This window comes from Neopelma chrysocephalum, unplaced genomic scaffold (assembly GCF_003984885.1).
Source record: "Neopelma chrysocephalum unplaced genomic scaffold, ASM398488v2 Primary Assembly neopelma1_63, whole genome shotgun sequence".
Lineage (NCBI taxonomy): Eukaryota > Metazoa > Chordata > Aves > Passeriformes > Pipridae > Neopelma > Neopelma chrysocephalum.
The window spans coordinates 7,958,506-7,977,884 of NW_020897720.1; the positions used below are offsets into that span (position 1 = coordinate 7,958,506).

The following is a 19,379-nucleotide window of genomic DNA, read 5'->3' on the forward strand; positions in this document are numbered from 1 at the left end:
CTGCAGAAAGTATCCAGAGTGGAAATTCAAATGATGTAGCATATTCAGATGGCAGAGGTTTGTTGACTGATAGGTTTATAACAGTCAGAGACAGCAGAAAGACTTCACTGGTGGTGGTTAACTCAGATGAACTCTCCTTCACTTGCATCATTTGGGAGCTTTATTTACATTCCCAGCACCAGTTCCCTTTAGGGAAAATGGTCATACTGAGTCTCTAATGGCAGACTTTCCCCTCCTCAGAGAGCTTGGGACACTCAGGGGCTCAGGAACAGCAGCCATCCCAATGACTAAGAAGGAAAGCAAACCAAGAAGCAGCCTGAACTCCCATTGCTCTGTGTGGCAGCATCCCAAACAGTGTCAGCCGGATGCTGAGCAGGCAGCACACGATTGGATGTAAGTGATGCATATACCTTCTGTTGACATTTTATTTGGCAGTGATTTAACGCTAGCTTTCTAATATTGCTGTTCTCCACAGGCTGCTTTCAAATGTAGGAAGAGAAGGATGGCAAAAAGATGCAAAATATGAGACAAGTAGCAAAAATATTTCTTTGCTATGGAAGCACTCACAAACAACCTTCACTCTCACCAGCAGGAGAGTGTAGCATAACCCATTTCAAGACCAGAAAAGGAGACACACAAAACCTTTGCAGATGTCAGTATTCAGCTCTCCTGAGATAAGAATTTTTTGTCAGGTTGCAAACGGAGCATTGCCCAAGCCAGGTCATGTAGGGGCCATATGATCATGCATAACATAGCAGTTGTTATATATAATACTTTGATAGTGCAATAGTTAAGAGATGGTAGAATACCTGCTGTCTACCTCTGTCTACCTGCTGTCTACTGTGAAACAGTAAAATCCTGTAATTTGGCAGCATGTTCCTTTCTGTCAGCACCAACTGTGCTTCACCCATGTCTAGCTGTAAAGAATCAGCCAGTGGTCTCATTAGAGCTCAGCTCTGTAGAATAAATGAAATTGTTGCCATTTCTTTTGATGTTAATAATGAAGACATGTTCAGTGGTTATGATGCTTATAGTCCTTCAGCTACCAAAATTCTTTCCATCCAGTTCATCTTGTCCCAGCCAAGCATTCAAGTTACAGCACCATGATGTATCCTGCCTCTCACACTACTCTCCCTGCCTTTCCCACTAGAGCGAGCAGTGGGTTTTCATTCTTAGCCTCTTGCACCCTATCCCTTGTTGCTGCTTTATTTACAAGATCATTCTTAAAAAGCCAAACCACCATTAATCTCAAATCCCAGAGGTTACTGGTTTTCTTCCCATAAATGAAAACAACCACCTTCACTTGTCTCTTCCAAACATTGTTTCTCATACGCATTTTTGCTGGCTTGTTGGTTGATAAGGTGAGACCTGGGAGCATGTTTTTATTTGGTGATCTACTTGCTTCCGTTCTGCATCACCTCCTCCTGTGGTTTCACATGGAAAGAAAACTTTGCCTGGGGATGTGGTGTGTTGATCTTCCTTGGGGCAGTTCCGAGGCAGAGCGATGCCTCCAGGTCACTCTGGCAGCAATGGACTGGCACCTACAGGAACAGCTGCTTTGCACTCCTGGTTTCTTCCTCCCATATTGGATTTGTGCAGAAGGACATACTCCTGAAGTGTTTCTCTAACTTAAAAACCACTTTACAATAGCGCCTCCCATACATGTCATTATCTGTGTACAAACTTCACCCCTTGGTCTCTCAAGTTGGGCAGAGCCTCAGCTTACCCTGTCCTGAGCTTTCATGAAGCAGGTCCCAGATCCTGGCCCAAAGGGCTGTGGAGCTACAGACTGAATGATGAATGCAGACTTGGTCTGGTCCAGAATCCCTGTGTCCAAGGCTTTGGCCATTTACCCAAGGAAATTCTCCCTTGGTTACCTACCGTTCCAGGTAGAGCTAAGAAAACTCTAATCCTCCTGGCCTCTGATCAAGAGCATAAAAGGAAACCATAACTCATTTACAGCCAAATCTCCCCAAATCCCCAAATTGTCGTGTTACTTACCAAGAGGAGGGAGATGTAAACACTGAAGGTTAATTACCCTTTTGTCAAGAACACTTTGTGGTCTATAGACATATCTGTCAATCTTACAAAACAGAACTGAGGGGAGCAAGCACTGAAGGCATGTTCCTATGATAAATTAATGAGACTTGGCAGCTCACTGTGAAGAGATGATCCCTGTGCTTCCTGGGAGACAGTAACCTGGCTCCTCAGCCAGCCTGGCCACAGATTTCATACTGCAGTTGCATCCGGGATGTTTATCCCTCTGTAAACAAACTCTGAAATCCAGCTGTACAGGGATCAAACGATCTTCCTCGAGGCCTTAGCTTTCCCCTTTGCTGCTCAGCAAGCAGCAAGGGCTCATCCCACCCATACTGGATCACTTTTCCCAGCCCTGCTTGTTAGTCATTTAAAATATCTTATTTCTGCCTATCAGCCTCTCTCGGCAATGACACTCCTTAGTGGGTCACGTAGCTGTCTGAAATCCAAGGGACACAGCCACAATCCCCCTGCTGTGTGCTATTCTGATGATGTGTGTGCTGCTAGATGACTGGTAGTTTGAAAATGTGTTCAACTATTCCCCTGGTTTATATAACCTCAAAGCAATTTGCTTTCATGGCAGAACATGCTTATTCGTTCTATTTTAACTGCATTGTGCTATAAATACTGTCTCCTTGCAGATAAGAATCTATTGAATTTTATTATCTTTTTCCTACCTTTGTAAGATTTTCTCCTGACCCTAGCTCGTGAAGGAGACTTTCCCAGCCCTAGTAGTGAAGTTGCCAGGTTGATTTTCTCCTGCCAGGCAGCCATGAATGGTGTCAATCCCAGGTCAGCTTCCTTGCAGCCACCTCCTCGTTGTTCCTGCTTGGGCTGTGGCAAAGATGAACTGAGTGCTCAGTGATGCAGAGCTGAGATCACTGAAGTGTCAGGGAAACTGATTAAACCAATGATTTCCTCTGACCAGCTGCAGGTTAATATCTCTTCATTACCTCCAACCCACCTTCCTGCAGCAGGTTCACTTCAAAGAGCAATAACCTGGGTCAATGTCCAGCAAAATTGTGTTGTTTACTGCCTCCTTTTTCTGATGCTCATTCTAGCATTTTCCTGCTTTCCTGTGAGTAACCTCTGCCCTGTGCAATGGAGCCCTGACCTGACATCCTCATCATCTGGAAACCTCATGGAGCTGGAGCACAGCACGAGCTGCAGGTGTGTCCTCGGAGCTGATACTGCTGAGACCCACGTCTGGTCCAGGCTGCAGCACAGCAGTGAAGTGGCCAATATTTTGGCAGCTGATTTTTCATGGTGCAGATAGCTTTGTAGGTTTGAGTGTTGATGCTCTTCTGGAGAGGGGTTGTGGTGCCAGAGTGCTGGGCTGCTGCAGTAGTGGAGGGACTTTGAAACCACCGAGAGCTCATAATGTCCTCAAATTTGAACAGTTTAGCATGTGGAGTTTTTAAAAAATTACTGTAATTCACTCTTTTTGTTGTATATGTTACTGGTGACCCCCTGTAAAAACGTCCTGGGAGATCTTTGTAGGGCTTACATGTGACCCTTCAGTAAAAGTTGTAGGAAAACTGAGGCTGCTCTCCTGGGTCATAGAGAAGTATTATGTTTCCTTATTAATAAAACTATTTATAGGAGAGAGCATTATAAAAGTACCATATACATAAAATAATTCAGGTTGTAAGAGCTCTCCAGAGGTCTCTAGCTCAACCTGTGCTCAAAGCAAGGCCAAAGTCAAAGTCAGCTCAGGTGCCCAAGGCCTTTCTTGTTCAATTTAGTTTTCAATATCACCGAGGAAAGACATGCATGGCCTCTTTGGTTCCTGTGCTTAATCATCCTCATGGCAACGAATAATTCCTCACATTAATTCAGAATTTAATCTTTTTGTGATACAGCTGTGCTTAGACTCTGACTCTGCCTTATCTATAACCCCATCAGGGAGCTGCAGAGAGCAATCTATTAGCAGATAGCCATCTATTCTCCAGGATGAAGAATCTCAGCTCCTTCAACTTCCCTGGAATGCCCTGTGCTCCAGCCCCTGGGCAGCCTGCTGGCCTCTGTTGGACTCGTTCCTGTGTGTCAACATCTGCCTTTGCAGTGGGGCCAAGTACATTTAATTCATTGCATAAGTAATGTGAAACCATGTTAGCCTTCACCTGCAGGGTACAAAGTTCTGCACAGGTCTTATTAGTTCAGGAAAACATCCACCGGCATTACCTGGATCAAGTTCTATTTAATAAGTTCATAAAACATGGATATGTTTTGATATCAAAATGTTTTAATCATATCAGTGACTTTGTTTGCTTTATTGCTTAGTTCAAATGGGGCCTTCAGGCACTAAGAGGCAGAGCTTCCATTTGTGCTCCATTGGTTTCTCCAGGCTTGTGGCTCAGTGCAAATAGTTGTTGGCCACACTGTGGCCAAGAGAAAGCCAAAGATGAAAACTGCAGTCTGAATTGTGTTCTGCAGGTGGTTTGAAGTGATTAGAGGCATTTTCATGAAAGAGCTACAACTAATTGTTGTTATTTCCCACTTTTACAAAAGCTTTTTGTTAGTTAAATAATGTGACAAAACCCAGGAGGGTTTGGATAAGTGCGTTAAATAATTTTTCATTTGTTTATCAATGTATTATTTATGCTGAGAAGTCACACATCCGCTAAGAAAATTTTCCAACATCAGTTTTGATTATTTTAGAGAATATGAAATCGATACTGAAAAAAAATGTAATGGAAAATGTAAAACAAGAAATTACTTGAGTAAGTGAGAGAGGATGTTGTATAATTGCCAAACCCTGCCCTGGTGTCAGCCCACAGACCCTATGGTGCTCAGGACCATAACAAGTGGTACACGGAGATGTGGCACTGCCTTTGCTTACTTGCAGATCACAGAATCATAGAATTTTTTGCATTGGAAGAGACCTTAAAGATCAACCCTTCTGCCATGGGCAGGGACATCTTCCACTATCCCAGGTTGCTCCAAGCCCTGTCCAATCTGGCCTTGAACACTTCCAGGGATGAGGCAGCCACAGCTTCTCTGGGCAGCCTGTGCCAGGGCCTCACCACCCTCACAGGGAAGAATTTCTTCCTAATACCTGATCTAAATTGACCCTCCTTCAGCTTAAAACCATTTCCCCTTGTCAAAAGTCCATCTTTAGCTCTCTTGTAGGATCTCTGTCCTTGTGCTGGCTGCTGCACACAGGAGAATTTTTCTTTAGGCAAATGGTCATTAGCCAGATGCTGCATCTGACTTTGAGGATTAGAAGACCATAATGAAGTGGATTACAGCATGAGATCAGTGGCAGGATTGCAGACCAAATCCTCTTTCTAACTATTCTTCCAGGAGCAGCTAGGAACTGAGCAACCTGTCCTACAGCATGAGCTTAGACAGCTGTGGGATTTTTCCATGCTTTTTTTCAGAGGTGGGATAATCTGGAGCTGTAAATCTGGAGGCTGTGGACATTGTCTGGTTGAAGGCTGTGCATGTGTCTGAAACCTGGTGATTGCTGGGTGTTACTTTTGTGACTTGCCTGGGGGATACCTGAATGGCTCATGGGGGACTGGTGTTCCCCAGTCAGCACTTAATTGTCACTGACTTGAGTCTCCCTAGATTGTCTGTAGATGAGAAAATGAAGGAATGGATCTGCTGAACATCTGAGGCACTGTGGTGGTCAGAGGAAATCTGTGCTGCTCAGGGCCAGTAAGTGCCAGACCCAGTGCTGAACCCAGCAGTTGCAGTGGAAAATTTTTCTTTGATGTATGCAGGCAACACACGCCAACCTTTGGCAGGAAGGTGCTCTCCACTCATCAGGAGAGAGATTGATGCTGCCTAGAGGACAGCACTGTCCAGGGCAGGCAGCAGCATTGAGCATCATGTAGGAGGAAACCTGTCAAAAGCTGCCAGGTTAGGGCTGGGAAGTCTGGTGAGAATGATTCACAGAGGTCTTGCTGCCTGGCTGGAGAAGGCAGTGGCAAAGTTCATATTTAACCCAGAAAGATGTACATTCTTCCAACAGTGCAGAGCCTATATGGGTGATCTGATGAAGGCAGCAAGGTTGGCATGTGACAGTGTGCTCCTGCATGCACTCAGGGAAAAGTATTTGGCTTCCAGACACCATCCCCAAGACATTAGGGCAATACATCTTGAAGATGAGCCAAATCTGTCTGAAATATTCATGGATGCTCTCTGTAATTTATGGAAACAATCACAGCAGCATAATTATTTTGATGCTTCTCCCTGTGAAGAATCTCTTAGGTAAAAATGTAATCTGTATATCAGCACAGCCATGCTGCAGCCTTTTGAGCATGCCAGTGCCAGGATAGGTGATTCCATACACTATACAGTATATCCATTTAAGGATCAAAATATACTCTTTAGACTACTGTGATGTATCAGACAAGAACATATTTGCTTGTCCTGAATTTCAATGATTTCAGCTAAATTCCATTTGTCTGATGGGTGGTGCCTTGTTTGTTCAAGGCAGCACCTGTAAAGCACCTTTTGCTCTGCAGCTCCCACCGTTCTGAAGCTTGCCCAAAGCACAATGCTTAGCTCCCACCACCAAAAAACCCCCCAGGTATTCTTGACATTTTGGACCTGTGAAAGGCATGAGGAACTTAGGTTACAGGCAGAACCCACTCCTGCAAAATTACAGCTACTGAAACAGCAGAGGTGCAGACCTCCTCCTAGGAAGGAGCAATTTGGAGATGGCACAAAGGCTGCTGGTGAGAGACAGACAGGAAAATTGGGACAGCTCCTATATTTTAAGTATCATTTTCTAAAATATCTGCAAGAGGAAAGGAGCTACTGTACTTTCAAGTGTAGCTGGTGCTATGTAAATAGGTTCCCAAACCTTCGGTGTCTTTTGTTCTTCAGATGGCTTGGCGGAACACTCTGAGTTGGTCGGTGTGTTTAACTGGGACTGGGTCTGTAAATAAGTGCTCCCTGCTGGTAAGGTTCAAGTGACATTTTTAGTGACAGATTTTTAACCTGCTTTCAAGTCTTATACTGAGCTCTTCTATACCCAGGCAGTGAAACTGTCAAGAAGCCTTTGCTTTAGTCAAACCAGTGCTAAATACCATTGGTTTCACAGGTTAGACACAGTACTGCCAAACTTGCCTGAAAAAGCTCAACCAGTTCTGCTGATGGCAAAGCCACACCTGACCTGTGTTTGTATCTAGTGGTGAATATGTGGGAATGCGGGGAAAAAACCCCCACCCAAAACCAGAAAGGAAAGCAGAGACTTGGCCTGATCTGCAAACAGGATGGTACTGCATCCTGCCTAAGCTGCTCCCTGAAGGGAGATGTTGCTCTGCGAGAGACAAATGAAGGGCCTACTCTTTATTCTCCTCAGTATTTTGTGCTCCTTATATTTCTACTAGAATCCTAAAGAGGTTCCTTTTGTCCAAAGGGCTGTTTGTTTGGTTTTGACCATTGGGACCTTGTGATACTTGTCTTGAGCTATTAACCAGGTGTCCAGCCAAAATCAATTGCCTAGCAGACGCAGACCATTACCTGAGCAGTCAAGACCTCAATAAATATTACCAGCCTCATTGTACTGGTGACAGATTCTGCTGTTGTTTTGTGTTACAGTTGAACAGTTTAGACATTGCATTTGTATATATTTGCAGTCAGCCCTGGAGAGACCATCTCGTGAGCAGCACAGGAGCTCAGCCTGCAGACTCCAGACACTTCCACCATGACTGCGGCGGGTGTTTTTGTGCTCCTCTCCTTCGCACTTTGCTGCATCCCAGGTGAGTAACTCTCAAGGTGCCACAGAAGCTTCGTGTCTGATTCCTGTCCATCTTTAAAAGCATAAGATAGTGGCTTCAAAGAGAGAAAATATTCTCCTTCAGAGCACTTGGCTGCCTTGGTGCATTGGTATCGTGCAGGATGCAGGAGCATATTTCTGGACAGTCCTCAATGGCTCAAGGCTGTAGCTGGTTATCTGTCATAAATACAAATAACTGCAAGTGGAGTTCTGTGCTGGCAACTAGTGCTGTTACACTTTGTATACTGATGTTTTAACACCATTACACTGCTTAGACTTGTTGTACAATTACAGCAAATGGATCAATACTTGAAATAGGGCCATAAGAAGAGGGTCAGACCTCCAGTAACTAGTTGTGAAAATATTGTAATGTCATAAGCAAGTTCTTTGCAGGACCCTGGCAAATTTCCTGCAATACTTTTTCTGCTAATAGAGATGAAAACAAGCCAGAGTCTGATGTTTTCATTGCATATTTACAACGGATGAAATCACAGAGCCAAAGACATTTTTTTTTTTACACTCGGCTTCTTTAAAATGCATATTTCTGACAACAGATGCTGTATGTATTTGCTTATCCTGTAGGTGACTATTTGCATTTGTCTGTATTGATTCAGGTGTATTTTCAAATACGTAACAGCAGCTCTTTAGGGTCAAAACGGATATGTGAAAAGATAAGGAAGGAAAAGTTCTTCTATTTTCAATTAATAAATCTACCTATCTCAAACCAGAAAAGAACAAAGCTATTAAAAAATGTTTTTCATCACAGCCAGCAATAAGCAATGCTATTATACTTATCAACATAGAGAAAAAAAATCATACATAGTTTATTTAGTTCAAAACCCAATCACTGGAAATCATTCAGCTCGGCCCTGTGGAATTTTACACCTATACTTCCAGCTTTAACTGAGGTCTTATCATATTGGCTTTGTTTCATGCTCTCTGCCTCTCTTTTCCAGATGCTGCCTTTGGGATTGAGGTGAGTGGAAGAATTCTTTCTGTCACTTTTCTCAAGTATGTGGCCTGGTAAAGACATAACCAAAGGAATGGGAAAAACCTCCAGCCTGTAGATATTCTGCTGTTTTTCACCTAGTGTGATGCTGGTGTCATTGTAATCAGATTCTACAGTGTAAAACATTAAATTTTACTGCTCTTGGCTCTACATCTATGCCGTATGTTAATAATGTTTTAGTAATAATGATACAAAATTTTTTGATTAATTAATTTTTCAGCAGCTTTAGACTGGTCTAAGCTTTAATCTGGTCATATATAACTGGTTTTAAACTCATAGCAATAGACTGTGGTATCAGAACCTATGTGAGGGCAACCTAGTGAAAGACTAAAATATTCTGAGCTACTCCAGCTTCCATGCACCAGGTCATTAGTCTTGGTCCTCTGAAAAAAATCATTATCAGGGTACTGAGAATGAAAGAGTAAAAACAGAAGTGCACTGGAGGGGCCACAGGAATAGGAGAACAAGGGACCAATGGAGAGCCTTTAAAAAACGATGCCAAGTGAGCATGAGAGACCACTACTGATTTACCCAATCCAAGGGGCTGCATGGCTACAGCCCTCTCCTCCTCCTCCTCCTCTCCTGCTGTGTGGGAAGGTCCTTGTGGGAAGGTCCTTGCAGGAAGGACTCACCTGTTCCCAGACTGACCCACCAGCACAAGTTTTTGCTGTGGTTGTGGAAACTGGTTGTACTTGGTCACTGTTGCATACAAAATGAGAGTTGTGAATGTCAAATGACTTCTCTACCCTGTTGCTGTACGTTCCCTCGGCAGGTGGACTGCAGTACATATCCCAACACTACAAATGAGGAAGGCAAAGAGGTGTTGGTGTGCAGCGAGGCCGTCAGCCCCATCTGCGGTTCCGATGGAGTCACCTACGGCAACGAGTGCCTGCTCTGTGCCTATAACATGTATGTACTGCATGGGAGATCTCAGGCAGCCATGCTTAGGGCTCCTGGCAGCACCACTTTTCCACAGTCAGTGACCTATAATGTCAGTTGTGTCAGTTCCTTCAAAATGAGCTTGGGTATCACTTTGTGGTGCTCTGGTGCTTAGACTTTGCTTTAGTCACTGTGTCTCTCTTTTGCTTGTGTAATTTATTCAGGTTTTTCTTCTCCAGTTCAAGGATCAGCCAGATGACAGCTCTGAGAGCACATCTCATCACAGCTGAAGGATGGAGAGATGCTCTGCTCTGAGAGATGCTCTGCTCTGCTCTGAGCTCTTATGTCCAAAATGGTCATAAAGCTCCCGGGGTTTTACATCCCTGCCAACCACTCAGCTGCTTAGAGAGAATGGCACTACCTTCTCAAAAATACATATATGAGCCTAACTGAGAAAGAGTCAGTTTTCCCTTGCATTAGTTACATATTTCCAGCACTTGGGATGTAGTGATGTCTTTGCTGAACTTCTAACATTTGTCTTTCCCTCTCCAGAGAATACGGAACCAATGTCAGCAAAGACCACGATGGAGAATGCAAGGAAGTTGTCCCTGTAAGTGAAACCAAGGGCAAAACAAGGGGCATGTCCTGCTTCTGAGTGCCCAAAGCTGCTTATGGAATTCCCAAAGATGTAACTCAAACTCTAAACAAGAGCACTTATGAGATGTCAGAATCTTGCAGTGGCCATCTGCAAGTGGATTGTCATAGTGACACACAAAAAAGCATTTTTCCTGCTGTGGTGGTATCCTACGTGGCCAGACAGAAACACTCACCAGATCTACTTGCTTCCTTTAAGCAAGTCTTCAGCAGTGTGTTGTTGTGTGTTCCCTCAACAGGTGGACTGCAGTAGGTACCCCAACACAACAAGTGAGGAAGGCAAAGTGGTGCTGCTCTGCAACAAAGACCTCAACCCCATCTGTGGTACCGACTGGGTCACCTACGACAACGAGTGCCTGCTGTGTGCCCGTAACCTGTGAGTACTGTGTGTGCTCAGGCTTAGTGCTCCTGGCAACTGCTCTTCTGAGTATCAGCACTTCTACCAAGGCCTTTTCTGTAAGGTGCTTGGACTTTGACCCTCCTCTTTCCCTCATAACAAGACCTCGTTTTCCTTTGTGATTAGAAGGAAAACTGTCCCTTTAATCTAGAAAGAGAAGTAGAGGGCTGAGTGGGGATCAAACACAGGACAGAATGCTTCTCTGAAGTAAATCATAAGGATCTGTGTGACAGACGCTGCCTTGCAGAGGACAACAACTAACCTAAGGGGCATCTATGTTCCACACAACCTCTCTCCTCATCCACTGTAATGCTCTGGATTCTCCCTTGTCCTTTACATGATGCCATAAAACAACATTCTGGCAAGCAGTGACACCACCTGAGCTGGTGTCTAGAGCCATGTGGACACAAGATAAGCGGGATGTCTCCTATATCCCAAACATTATAGCTCAGACTGACCAGCATTGCTGGGATGTGGGGTTCAGCAGAACAGGTTGCTGGTAGAGCTCCCTAATGCCAGTCTCTTCCCTTTCCAGAGAGGCTGGAACTAGTCTTGGCAAGAAGAATGACGGTGAATGTAAGAAGGAAATTGTCGCAGTAAGTGAATTGTGTGATGAGGGACTGGGTTTTGGTCCTGCTGCTGTCAGAGGAAGCACTGCCAGTGTCCGCAGCAGCCCCCAGACCAGCAGGGTCCTGCAGGAGTGTAACTGCTGCTGTGCTTCAGCACAGGGAAGATTTTGTTTCCTCCACATATAATACCCATTATTCATGTGAACACCAGAATAGAGAGCAGGTGACTGCTCAGGAAGGGATCAGTGAAAGAATCGTAGCAGAAATAATCCATTAGGGCAGAACTGAGGAGTCTTAAAACTTCCTGTTTTAAGACTACAGGGGGGATACTGGACCTTTATAGAGGAATCAGCAACTACACTTCTCCAGAAGTTTCACCAATGTTTTTCCTTTTAATTTCCTGGATAGCTTGGGAACACAGTGCAATGTGATTACAGGCATGGCACCTTCACCGAGTGAACTTCTGCTGCTTAGAAATGCTGTGATCAGGTTATGATATATATCTCTTCAAACAGGAAATTATGATCTATTTTTATATTATTAAATTCTCCTGGCATAGGAGAAACTGACACCACAGTTTATATGAGATGTGCGAGGAAGTTAATTACTTTTAGTTAGATTGTTATCATTAGCACTGCAGCTGTAGCTCAGGGTTCAAGCCCTTCTGCTATTGACTCCTTCACATCAGACTCTTATATTTATTTTTATTTTGCAGGTTGACTGCAGTGACTACCCTAAACCTGTCTGCTCAGTTGACTACATGCCTCTCTGTGGCTCGGACAACACAACATACAGCAATAAGTGTAACTTCTGCAACGCAGTCATGTATGTACAAACATGAATCACATTTGTGTTATCATTTGCCTCCTATGGGTGCAAGTTTGCACAGTTGCCGCTTTCTTGTTTGCTGGACAGTGTTGATTAGGGATTTGGGGCAGGAGAGAATGCCAGCCACCATGCCAACCATTCTTTTTTTTTTTTCATTAGAGCATACAAAGAGCTGTGTCTGCTTTGTTAGCATGAATGGTTTGAAGGCCATTTAACTTTAATGGAATTTTTCTTGCATGTTGCAAAAGAAATTACTTTTGAAATTTCACTATAGTTTCCCCCCAAATGTTTTCAGTCTTAAGAATGGGTTAAATTGTTTTGCTCATCTCTTAATAATCAAATAGCTAATGGAATTCTGACTGTGCGAGTTCCTTGGCTCTGGGGCAGGATCCCATCTGACACCATCTCTAGGAGCCAAGCTGTCTGATTCACTTTTATTTCTCCTCACTTTCAGGGACAGCAATGGGACTATCACTTTAAGCCATTTTGGAAAATGCTGAGTATCAGTGCTGAGAGAATTCATCACAGGATCCCCACTGGCAAATCCCAGCTAAAGATCTCACCTCAGTTCATCTCACCCTCTGGGGAACTCAGTTCACTCCTGACTTTCTTTCTCAATAAACTAAATCAGCAACATTTCTTTGTCTTGTTTCATGTGTTGTCTCATGAAACATTTGCTTCTGATTTGTTGAATGATGATGCCAGGCAGAATAGGTTATGTGCTCATAGCTCTGGGATATAACAAGAACAACATCTTGCTCCCCTCCCTCTCATAAAAGGCAGAAAATGAAATACAGATGCATAAACCCCAGAGCTGTGTGTCTTTGCACATAAGTGATAGTCGGCCTGCATTAGTGTTCAGACCCTTTAGGTGTTTGACATTGTAAAGGGCTGGAGCAGTGACACAGGTATTCCTGGTGCATTTTCCCTGTGCAGGCAGCATCAGCAAAACCTGGTCAGACTGTGGTGTCTGTGCCCAGAGCTGTTCCCTGGACTCCTCAGCACCATCCTCACCTGAAGCGTAGCACTCTACAGGGATAGTCTGTGGCCAAAGCCCATATTTTTCAGACACGTGCATGGTCCCAGTCTATTTGTCTAGGTCCTCCAAATGACTTATTACTAGGTTTTTCTCATCTTGAAATCATCCTTTAGCAACCTTCAAGTGTTTTAAGATAAATGCCTTCCTAGGGATGGTGCCTACTCCTGCCTACTTGTCTTCTCTCTTAGTCTTTAATAACACAAGGCTCTTTGCCAGCCCAAGAAGTATTTCAGCAGTGTTTCACAATCCAAGGACAAAGTATCCTTCTGTTTTTTGAGAGTGTGACCTGTCATTGGCATATTGTCCATGAAATTTATTTTGCTTTTGTCCTCTGTTTGAGTATTGAATTGGTGGTTTTTTGATCCACACAAGAGTAACATAAATAAATTGGACATATCCCTTCTAAAATATAATATCTCCCACATGCATTTCTTCTGGGAGTCTGCTTGCTCTCCTTGATGGAATGAGGTCGTCCCAAAAAGCAGTGCTTTGGTGGTACAACAAAGGATTTATGCTGAGATGGGCAGATGGATGAAGCAGTGATTTCCAGATTGGGTTCAACTTTTCTGGGATCCATGCTAGGGCCTCACATCATTCTGTCATCATCATACTAAAAGCTTATTACTGCAATGCTAATGGATTTTAAAGGAAATAACAATTGTAAATTTGCATAATCCCATAAAAGTCGCTCCATTCCTTGTCCTTTCCAAGTACTCCTTTCAGTGTCTGTGACACACTCTTGCTTGCCTTCCCAGTTCATTGTTTTCCTGGTTTCACTATAACTTAATGACGCTTTACTGTGGTGAAGCACAAAAATAAAAGGAGAGACTTTCTGCTACAGAAGCATTTCATTCAATGTTTTTCTCTTGAAAAAACACCGTACATAAATAGGCACTGATAGGTGCACACAGAGAAAATCTGACAGCAGTTGCTGCTCAGGTTTGTACAGTCGCTCTTTTGCCTGCAGGAACTTTCTATGATCCTTCAGAAGGAAACTGTCACATATTTCACTTACAATAACGACACAGAGGGTGTATCTAACACATCCGAACTTCTTGTGACTCCCGTTGATGAAGAAACATCCTTCTTGGCTCACAGCACGGCTTCCCTCTATCGGGATTGCCACTGCAACAAAAGACTGGGAATGTTATTCCAGAATAAGGGTGGATAAGGCAGATATGAACATGCACAAACACGCGCAAGCACACACACACCCAGCCGTGCGGGCGGGAATATAAGCGCGGTTACCAGCTGAGGGCAGAATCAGGGCTGCGTTTACTGAGCAAAAGCCAAACGCTGCTGCTCACAGACGCTCCAGCCACCATGAAGGCGACAGGTGTGTTGCTGCTGGTCACTCTGGCCCTTTGCTGCATCTCAGGTGAGTTGCTCCACTGCCTCCCGCTCTGCCTTCGAGTAAGCGCTGGCTGTCTTTAGAACCACAAAAAAACATCCCCAGACTGAAAAGAGCTTCATTCTGCAAGGACTTATTTACTCCTAGAAAGATAGTGTTGAAAAGACTTGACATCAAAGACTATCACTTATGGGGTAATATTTTAGCAACAGAACTGAGTGGGTAAGAACAACTGTGGGAACAGCTCTACTCTCAGCGTTAGTTTATGCATAATGAAAGAAGTGACATGTACGTGGTACAACCCAGAGAGTCAGACATCCAGTATTTAACCTCTGAAATGTTGCAGAAACACAAATGATTTTACTGAATGAAAATGAATATTTCCTGTAGTCATCCTGAACCGAGATACAATTTGAGAGCCTGAACTGCTGTAGAAGCTTTATAAATTTACATCTCACTAAATACTCCTCTTGTTTAAGAATAACAGTGGCAATACATATAAGATGCTGCCTCTGTGTATTTGTCAGCTTTATGACCCTTCTTGCCTCAATAACTTGCTTTGCTTTGAGTACATGTCCTGCTCCATCTTTTGAACCATGGAAACTGTCTTTCTCTTCTTTCATTTTGCATACCTTTTTCCATCTTGACTGTAGCCCTCATTAAAAGGCCAAAACAATACTACAGAATCAACATACAGTAGGGCACAAAATTTTGCCTGAAATTCCTTTTGTCTAAGAAGAAATTTGCTAACACACAGTGAGTTGGAAGTTGTGTATTCAGGGCACTAATTCACAGATTTTAACTCTAACAGAATCCATGAATTACATTTGTAACATATTTCCTTTTTTCTTCTTTTTTTCCCAGCTACTGGTGCAGCGCAGGTAAGGGACAGATTTTTCTACTTTCGATCCTTTCTTTCCTCAAAGATGTTTCTGTATAAGTCCTTACTAATCACATTGTGACTGAGCCTTTGACAATCCTGAGACATCCAGCTGCCTGAACAGTATTTGCCGTAGATATTGTTGGGTGAAATTGCCATTTTCATCTGATGACAGTTTTAACAAGTAGGGCGATATCCAGTTCATGTCCCACTTACTGTCAAAGTTACTGCGGCATCATTTACAGTGGTTACACAGGCTCTACATGGTGGGAGGCAACATACTACTGTATCCTGCCCTGTCCCTGGGCTTTTTCTCAGCATCTGCTTCTGGACAATAAGTGGCGAGCTCAGGGGGTGTGTGGGGTCTCCTAATGTCACCTTTCTTGCATATCTTTGGTTGAGAGCTTTTTTTTTTTATTATGAATACAGTTTGCAGCCCAGTACTGTAATAACCAGCCGATAGCCAGAAACTTCTGTACCATGGAGTACATGCCACACTGCGGGTCTAATGGTGTCACATATGGCAACAAATGCTTATTCTGCAACGCATACGCGTACGTATAAAATCAATCTCTTCACTAACTAAATTAACTTAGCTTAAACTAGCAAATCAGACTTGGAGACTGGTTGGAGAAGTAAAGTTCTTTTATTTTGTTTACCTGTTATTTCACCAGCAAGGTTTGTTTTGTTTTGTTTGTTGTTTTTTTTTTTGAGGGAGGGATAGTCTTCCAGGAACTGTTTTCTTACAGATATAAAGAGATAGCATAGAGTTCTCAATTTCCTTCTTAAGTGATTTGCTGAAGAGCCTTCTTCCAGCAAAAAAAGTTCATTTTCTACAGACTATTTGTTCTTTTAAATTAAGAATTTATCTTGTCTTTGTATGTTAATAATAAAAGAAAATAGATGGAATAGAGTTCAGAAGTTCCTCTGTGGTGTAGAGGAGAGACAGACCAACAGTAAAAGCTCAGATGTTCCATGTCTGAGCTACTGATTTCCTTCTCTGCAGGAGAAGCCGTCGGACTCTTGAACTGAGGTCTATGAGTGCCTGTTGAGTTCTCAACAGCCTTCATCTCAGAAAGAGGATCCCTCCCTGGCAATGTTCCCCATGGCAGATGATTTCCTAAAGTCTTGACCTGACCCTTGAAAGCTTCTGATTAATCTTGAAACCTCTGCTTAATAAAAAAAAAAATCCATCAGCATTTATGTCTTGCCTTAGTCTCATTTTGGTTTTGCCTAAGATGTTGCATGATTATAACGCTGCAACAGTCCTGGGGTGTGGGAATTAATGGGGAAATTATTCCAGGGAGAGGGAGTACAATGCTCTGATCTACAAAAAAATCAACCCCAACTGCAAAGGCAATGGGTAGATCTTCTGGGCATCAGCCTTCATCCAACTTTCTGAAAGAAAACCAGGGCTGAAGATGCATTCTGCTGCTCCTGTCAATTTACTCCACTGAGGGTATCACAGACAGACTCTCTGCTTGGGTGAGAGGAACAGCCTCCCCCCACAGCTGCTTCTGTCGAATACCTACAGCCTAAACCAGCATTACTGTTTTGCAGACTGGTAGCACGAGGGGGCCCCAGGTGAACCTCAGTGTTCACATAATTAGAGGCAGTCCCAAGATTGTTGCAGTTGGGGTGTTTTGGGGTTGTTTTGCAAAAGCCGTAGTGGCAAAGAGGGTCTTGCTGGCACCATGAGCTGCTCATCCTTGTTTCAGTTTCCAGGGTTATCCCCAATTTCTTATACCCACAAGAGAAGAGGCAAAGAAGGTGAGATTCCAAACTGCCTCTCTTCCCCTCGCAGGCAGGACTGGAAACCCACCTTTTTCAACCTGCTTTGCTTCCCAAAGCAATGGCACAGGATGTTTTCTCTGGGCAAGCAGGATACCTTGCTGCCCGTGTTCATGTTTGTAATGTTCACTGCTGTGGGGTATTGTAGAAAACCAGTCCTAACAGACCTGATGTTCAGAGTACTGCTAACAATCACTGGCACCTCACCCCTCACTGAGCTGCTGCTTGTACGTAGTGACGTCAACTGTCACTTGTGGAGGATCCTTTGAGATTCTTCGGCCTCTGGAAATCTCGACTGATGAAAGGAAGGTCTCAGAGTCATAGTGTTAATTTATTATTCATTAAAAGTGAGGCGCTGGCAGTGCCTCGTGCTATACAGGCAGCAAGTCTCATAGTCAAATAGTTAATGATCTTAAGTGACAATGTGTCACTTCCCAGAGACTGGAGAGAGCACTCTCTAAAAGGAGACAATTTATTTCCAAAAGACATGACTCTCTGCAACCATTTAGTGCCAAGTCCCTTCCTGAGGCTGGAATATCCCTCCTGGGAGAGGGGGGTCTGTGTCCAGGAAGGCATTTCAATGTCAGATGTGATCTCTGAGGACCAAGGTAAATTGAGGCTCTGGGAGGTAGTGCCAGGGGTGTGGGGCTCGTGGGGTTCATGCTCCTTCTTCTCCCTCTCCACGGAGTGTGGGATTCGGGGTGAGAGAACATCAGCTCCCGCACTTATTTTCTTTCCTGAGGAGCAGCAGAGAGGATGAGGATGGCCCTCAGGAACCATGATGCCTTGGAGACAAGAAGAGCTCCTGATCGCGCTCAAGATCCCCATGATCATCAGAGGGCATCTTCCAGGGGCCATGTCTGCTAAACAGGAAAATCCATCAGGAAATTGAGGGGAAACTGTGAGTAGAAAGGAACGGGGACAGATCCTCCTCCCTGATGCTGAGCTAGCAGTGTTGCTCAGGTGTAACAAAGGGCAGAGCAGGACCCCAGTGGCACTCCCAGCCTCCTGCCCCAGCAGGCTCATGCTCCCATCCTGCTCCTTAGGACAGAGAGAAAGAAAGTCCTCTTTTATGGGCACCTCGTTGGAAATAATTTTTTTTACTGCTTCTCAATAAAATCCTGTCACAACAGCACAAAAGCCTCTCACCATTGCTAATCTAACTCTCCCTCCAGGAAATTCAAGGCAGGAAACATTGTCTGCCTGCCGAGGTATCTCATGGTACAATTCTTTAAGCAGTATTCTCGGCACTTCATGTCATTATCTGTTGTTTGTGAATTTAGGAAATGCCATTCAATTACCTCACAACTTGATTAAGACATTGCATGTACTTATTTCATTCTGCTTTATTTTATTTTGATCTTTCTGTTATAGTGAATTATTCTACTTGTTACTGGCCAAAATATACCTCAGGCCAGTCTAGACCTTTCTGTTAATGCAGTTTCTCTCTGAGGCTTTATGCAGGATAAATGGTTTGTTATTATGCTCTTTCTTGATGAGGAGAAAAATAAAACTATATTTTAAAAGGAAATTAATTGTGGACATTGTTTTGAGGGGCTGTCTGTGTCAGAGCTATTGCAGTGAGGCAGAGCTAAGATTTACTGCAGGACTGGGATCCTCAGCCTTTTGCTGTTAGCATGCAGCTTCCAGACAGTTAAATTATTCCAGACACCCTTGCCTATGATATCATCTATTCTTAAAAGACTGGAGATATGCAGGCAGCAATCAGATGGCTGAACTACACGGAGAAATATTAGGTGAGTGCGGCTTAGAGCAGGGGGTTTGCTGGCTGTAAATTGAATTTATATTCTGATAGAAGATCCAGCTCTGCCCCCGTGTGCAGAGGTCTGGGAACAGCAACGTGTCTGGGAGCTCTTGCAATGTTCCACATCGCCAGCCAACCGCAGAGGAACGCAGTTTGCGCCGGTTTCTACAGCAGCACAGGCTCGAGTGTGGTACCGCTTTGTTCTCGATTACGGTGTGACAGCAGGGTACGGGAGCAAGGACAATGATACCTCAGCAGGAACAACACGTGGACTTGCATGCACACATCCACCTTTTTTTTTTTTAAAAAAAAAAAAAAGGGTATAATTGCTCTTTGTAGCCAGATGAAGCCTGTGGCAAGTTTTAAACTAAAGCAGGGAACATCAATGAAGAATTCTGTAGGTCGTGGTAGACTATGGACTTGCTTGAGACAGGGAATCTCAAGAC

At 43.8% G+C, this 19,379-nt stretch overlaps 2 protein-coding genes across 4 annotated transcripts; both read left to right on the plus strand.

Annotated features, from left to right (window-relative positions):
* The first annotated feature begins 227 nt into the window (after positions 1–227).
* LOC113967206 (ovomucoid-like) lies at positions 228–12,816 on the plus strand. Of its 3 annotated transcripts, none has more exons than XM_027682616.1 (10): positions 228–393; positions 3,099–3,317; positions 7,632–7,754; positions 8,728–8,747; positions 9,553–9,689; positions 10,212–10,269; positions 10,553–10,689; positions 11,246–11,306; positions 11,995–12,104; positions 12,562–12,816. In XM_027682616.1, the coding sequence occupies exons 3-10, from the start codon at positions 7,700–7,702 to the stop codon at positions 12,605–12,607; spliced, it is 624 nt and encodes a 207-aa protein (XP_027538417.1). In that variant the 5' UTR covers positions 228–393; positions 3,099–3,317; positions 7,632–7,699; the 3' UTR covers positions 12,608–12,816. The 3 variants fall into 3 exon arrangements, with proteins under 3 accessions (XP_027538417.1, XP_027538418.1, XP_027538419.1); XM_027682617.1 differs by having other exon boundaries at positions 3,121–3,317; XM_027682618.1 differs by lacking the exon at positions 3,099–3,317.
* A 1,544-nt stretch (positions 12,817–14,360) lies between these two features.
* On the plus strand, positions 14,361–16,507 carry LOC113967420 (ovomucoid-like). Its single transcript, XM_027682995.1, has 4 exons — positions 14,361–14,524; positions 15,362–15,378; positions 15,807–15,931; positions 16,384–16,507. Exons 1-4 carry the CDS (start codon positions 14,470–14,472, stop codon positions 16,427–16,429), a joined length of 243 nt encoding a protein of 80 aa, XP_027538796.1. The 5' UTR covers positions 14,361–14,469; the 3' UTR covers positions 16,430–16,507.
* The last annotated feature ends 2,872 nt before the right edge of the window (positions 16,508–19,379 follow it).

Coding starts and splice junctions, on each gene's coding strand:
- LOC113967420 (XM_027682995.1), top strand. CDS start 14,470: ATGAAGGCGACAGGTGTGTTGCTGCTGGTCACTCTGGCCCTTTGCTGC. Junction 15,932..16,383: donor TTATTCTGCAACGCATACGC/GTACGTATAAAA, acceptor CCTTCTCTGCAG/GAGAAGCCGTCGGACTCTTG.
- LOC113967206 (XM_027682616.1), top strand. CDS start 7,700: ATGACTGCGGCGGGTGTTTTTGTGCTCCTCTCCTTCGCACTTTGCTGC. Junction 8,748..9,552: donor ATGCTGCCTTTGGGATTGAG/GTGAGTGGAAGA, acceptor TTCCCTCGGCAG/GTGGACTGCAGTACATATCC. Junction 10,270..10,552: donor AATGCAAGGAAGTTGTCCCT/GTAAGTGAAACC, acceptor TTCCCTCAACAG/GTGGACTGCAGTAGGTACCC.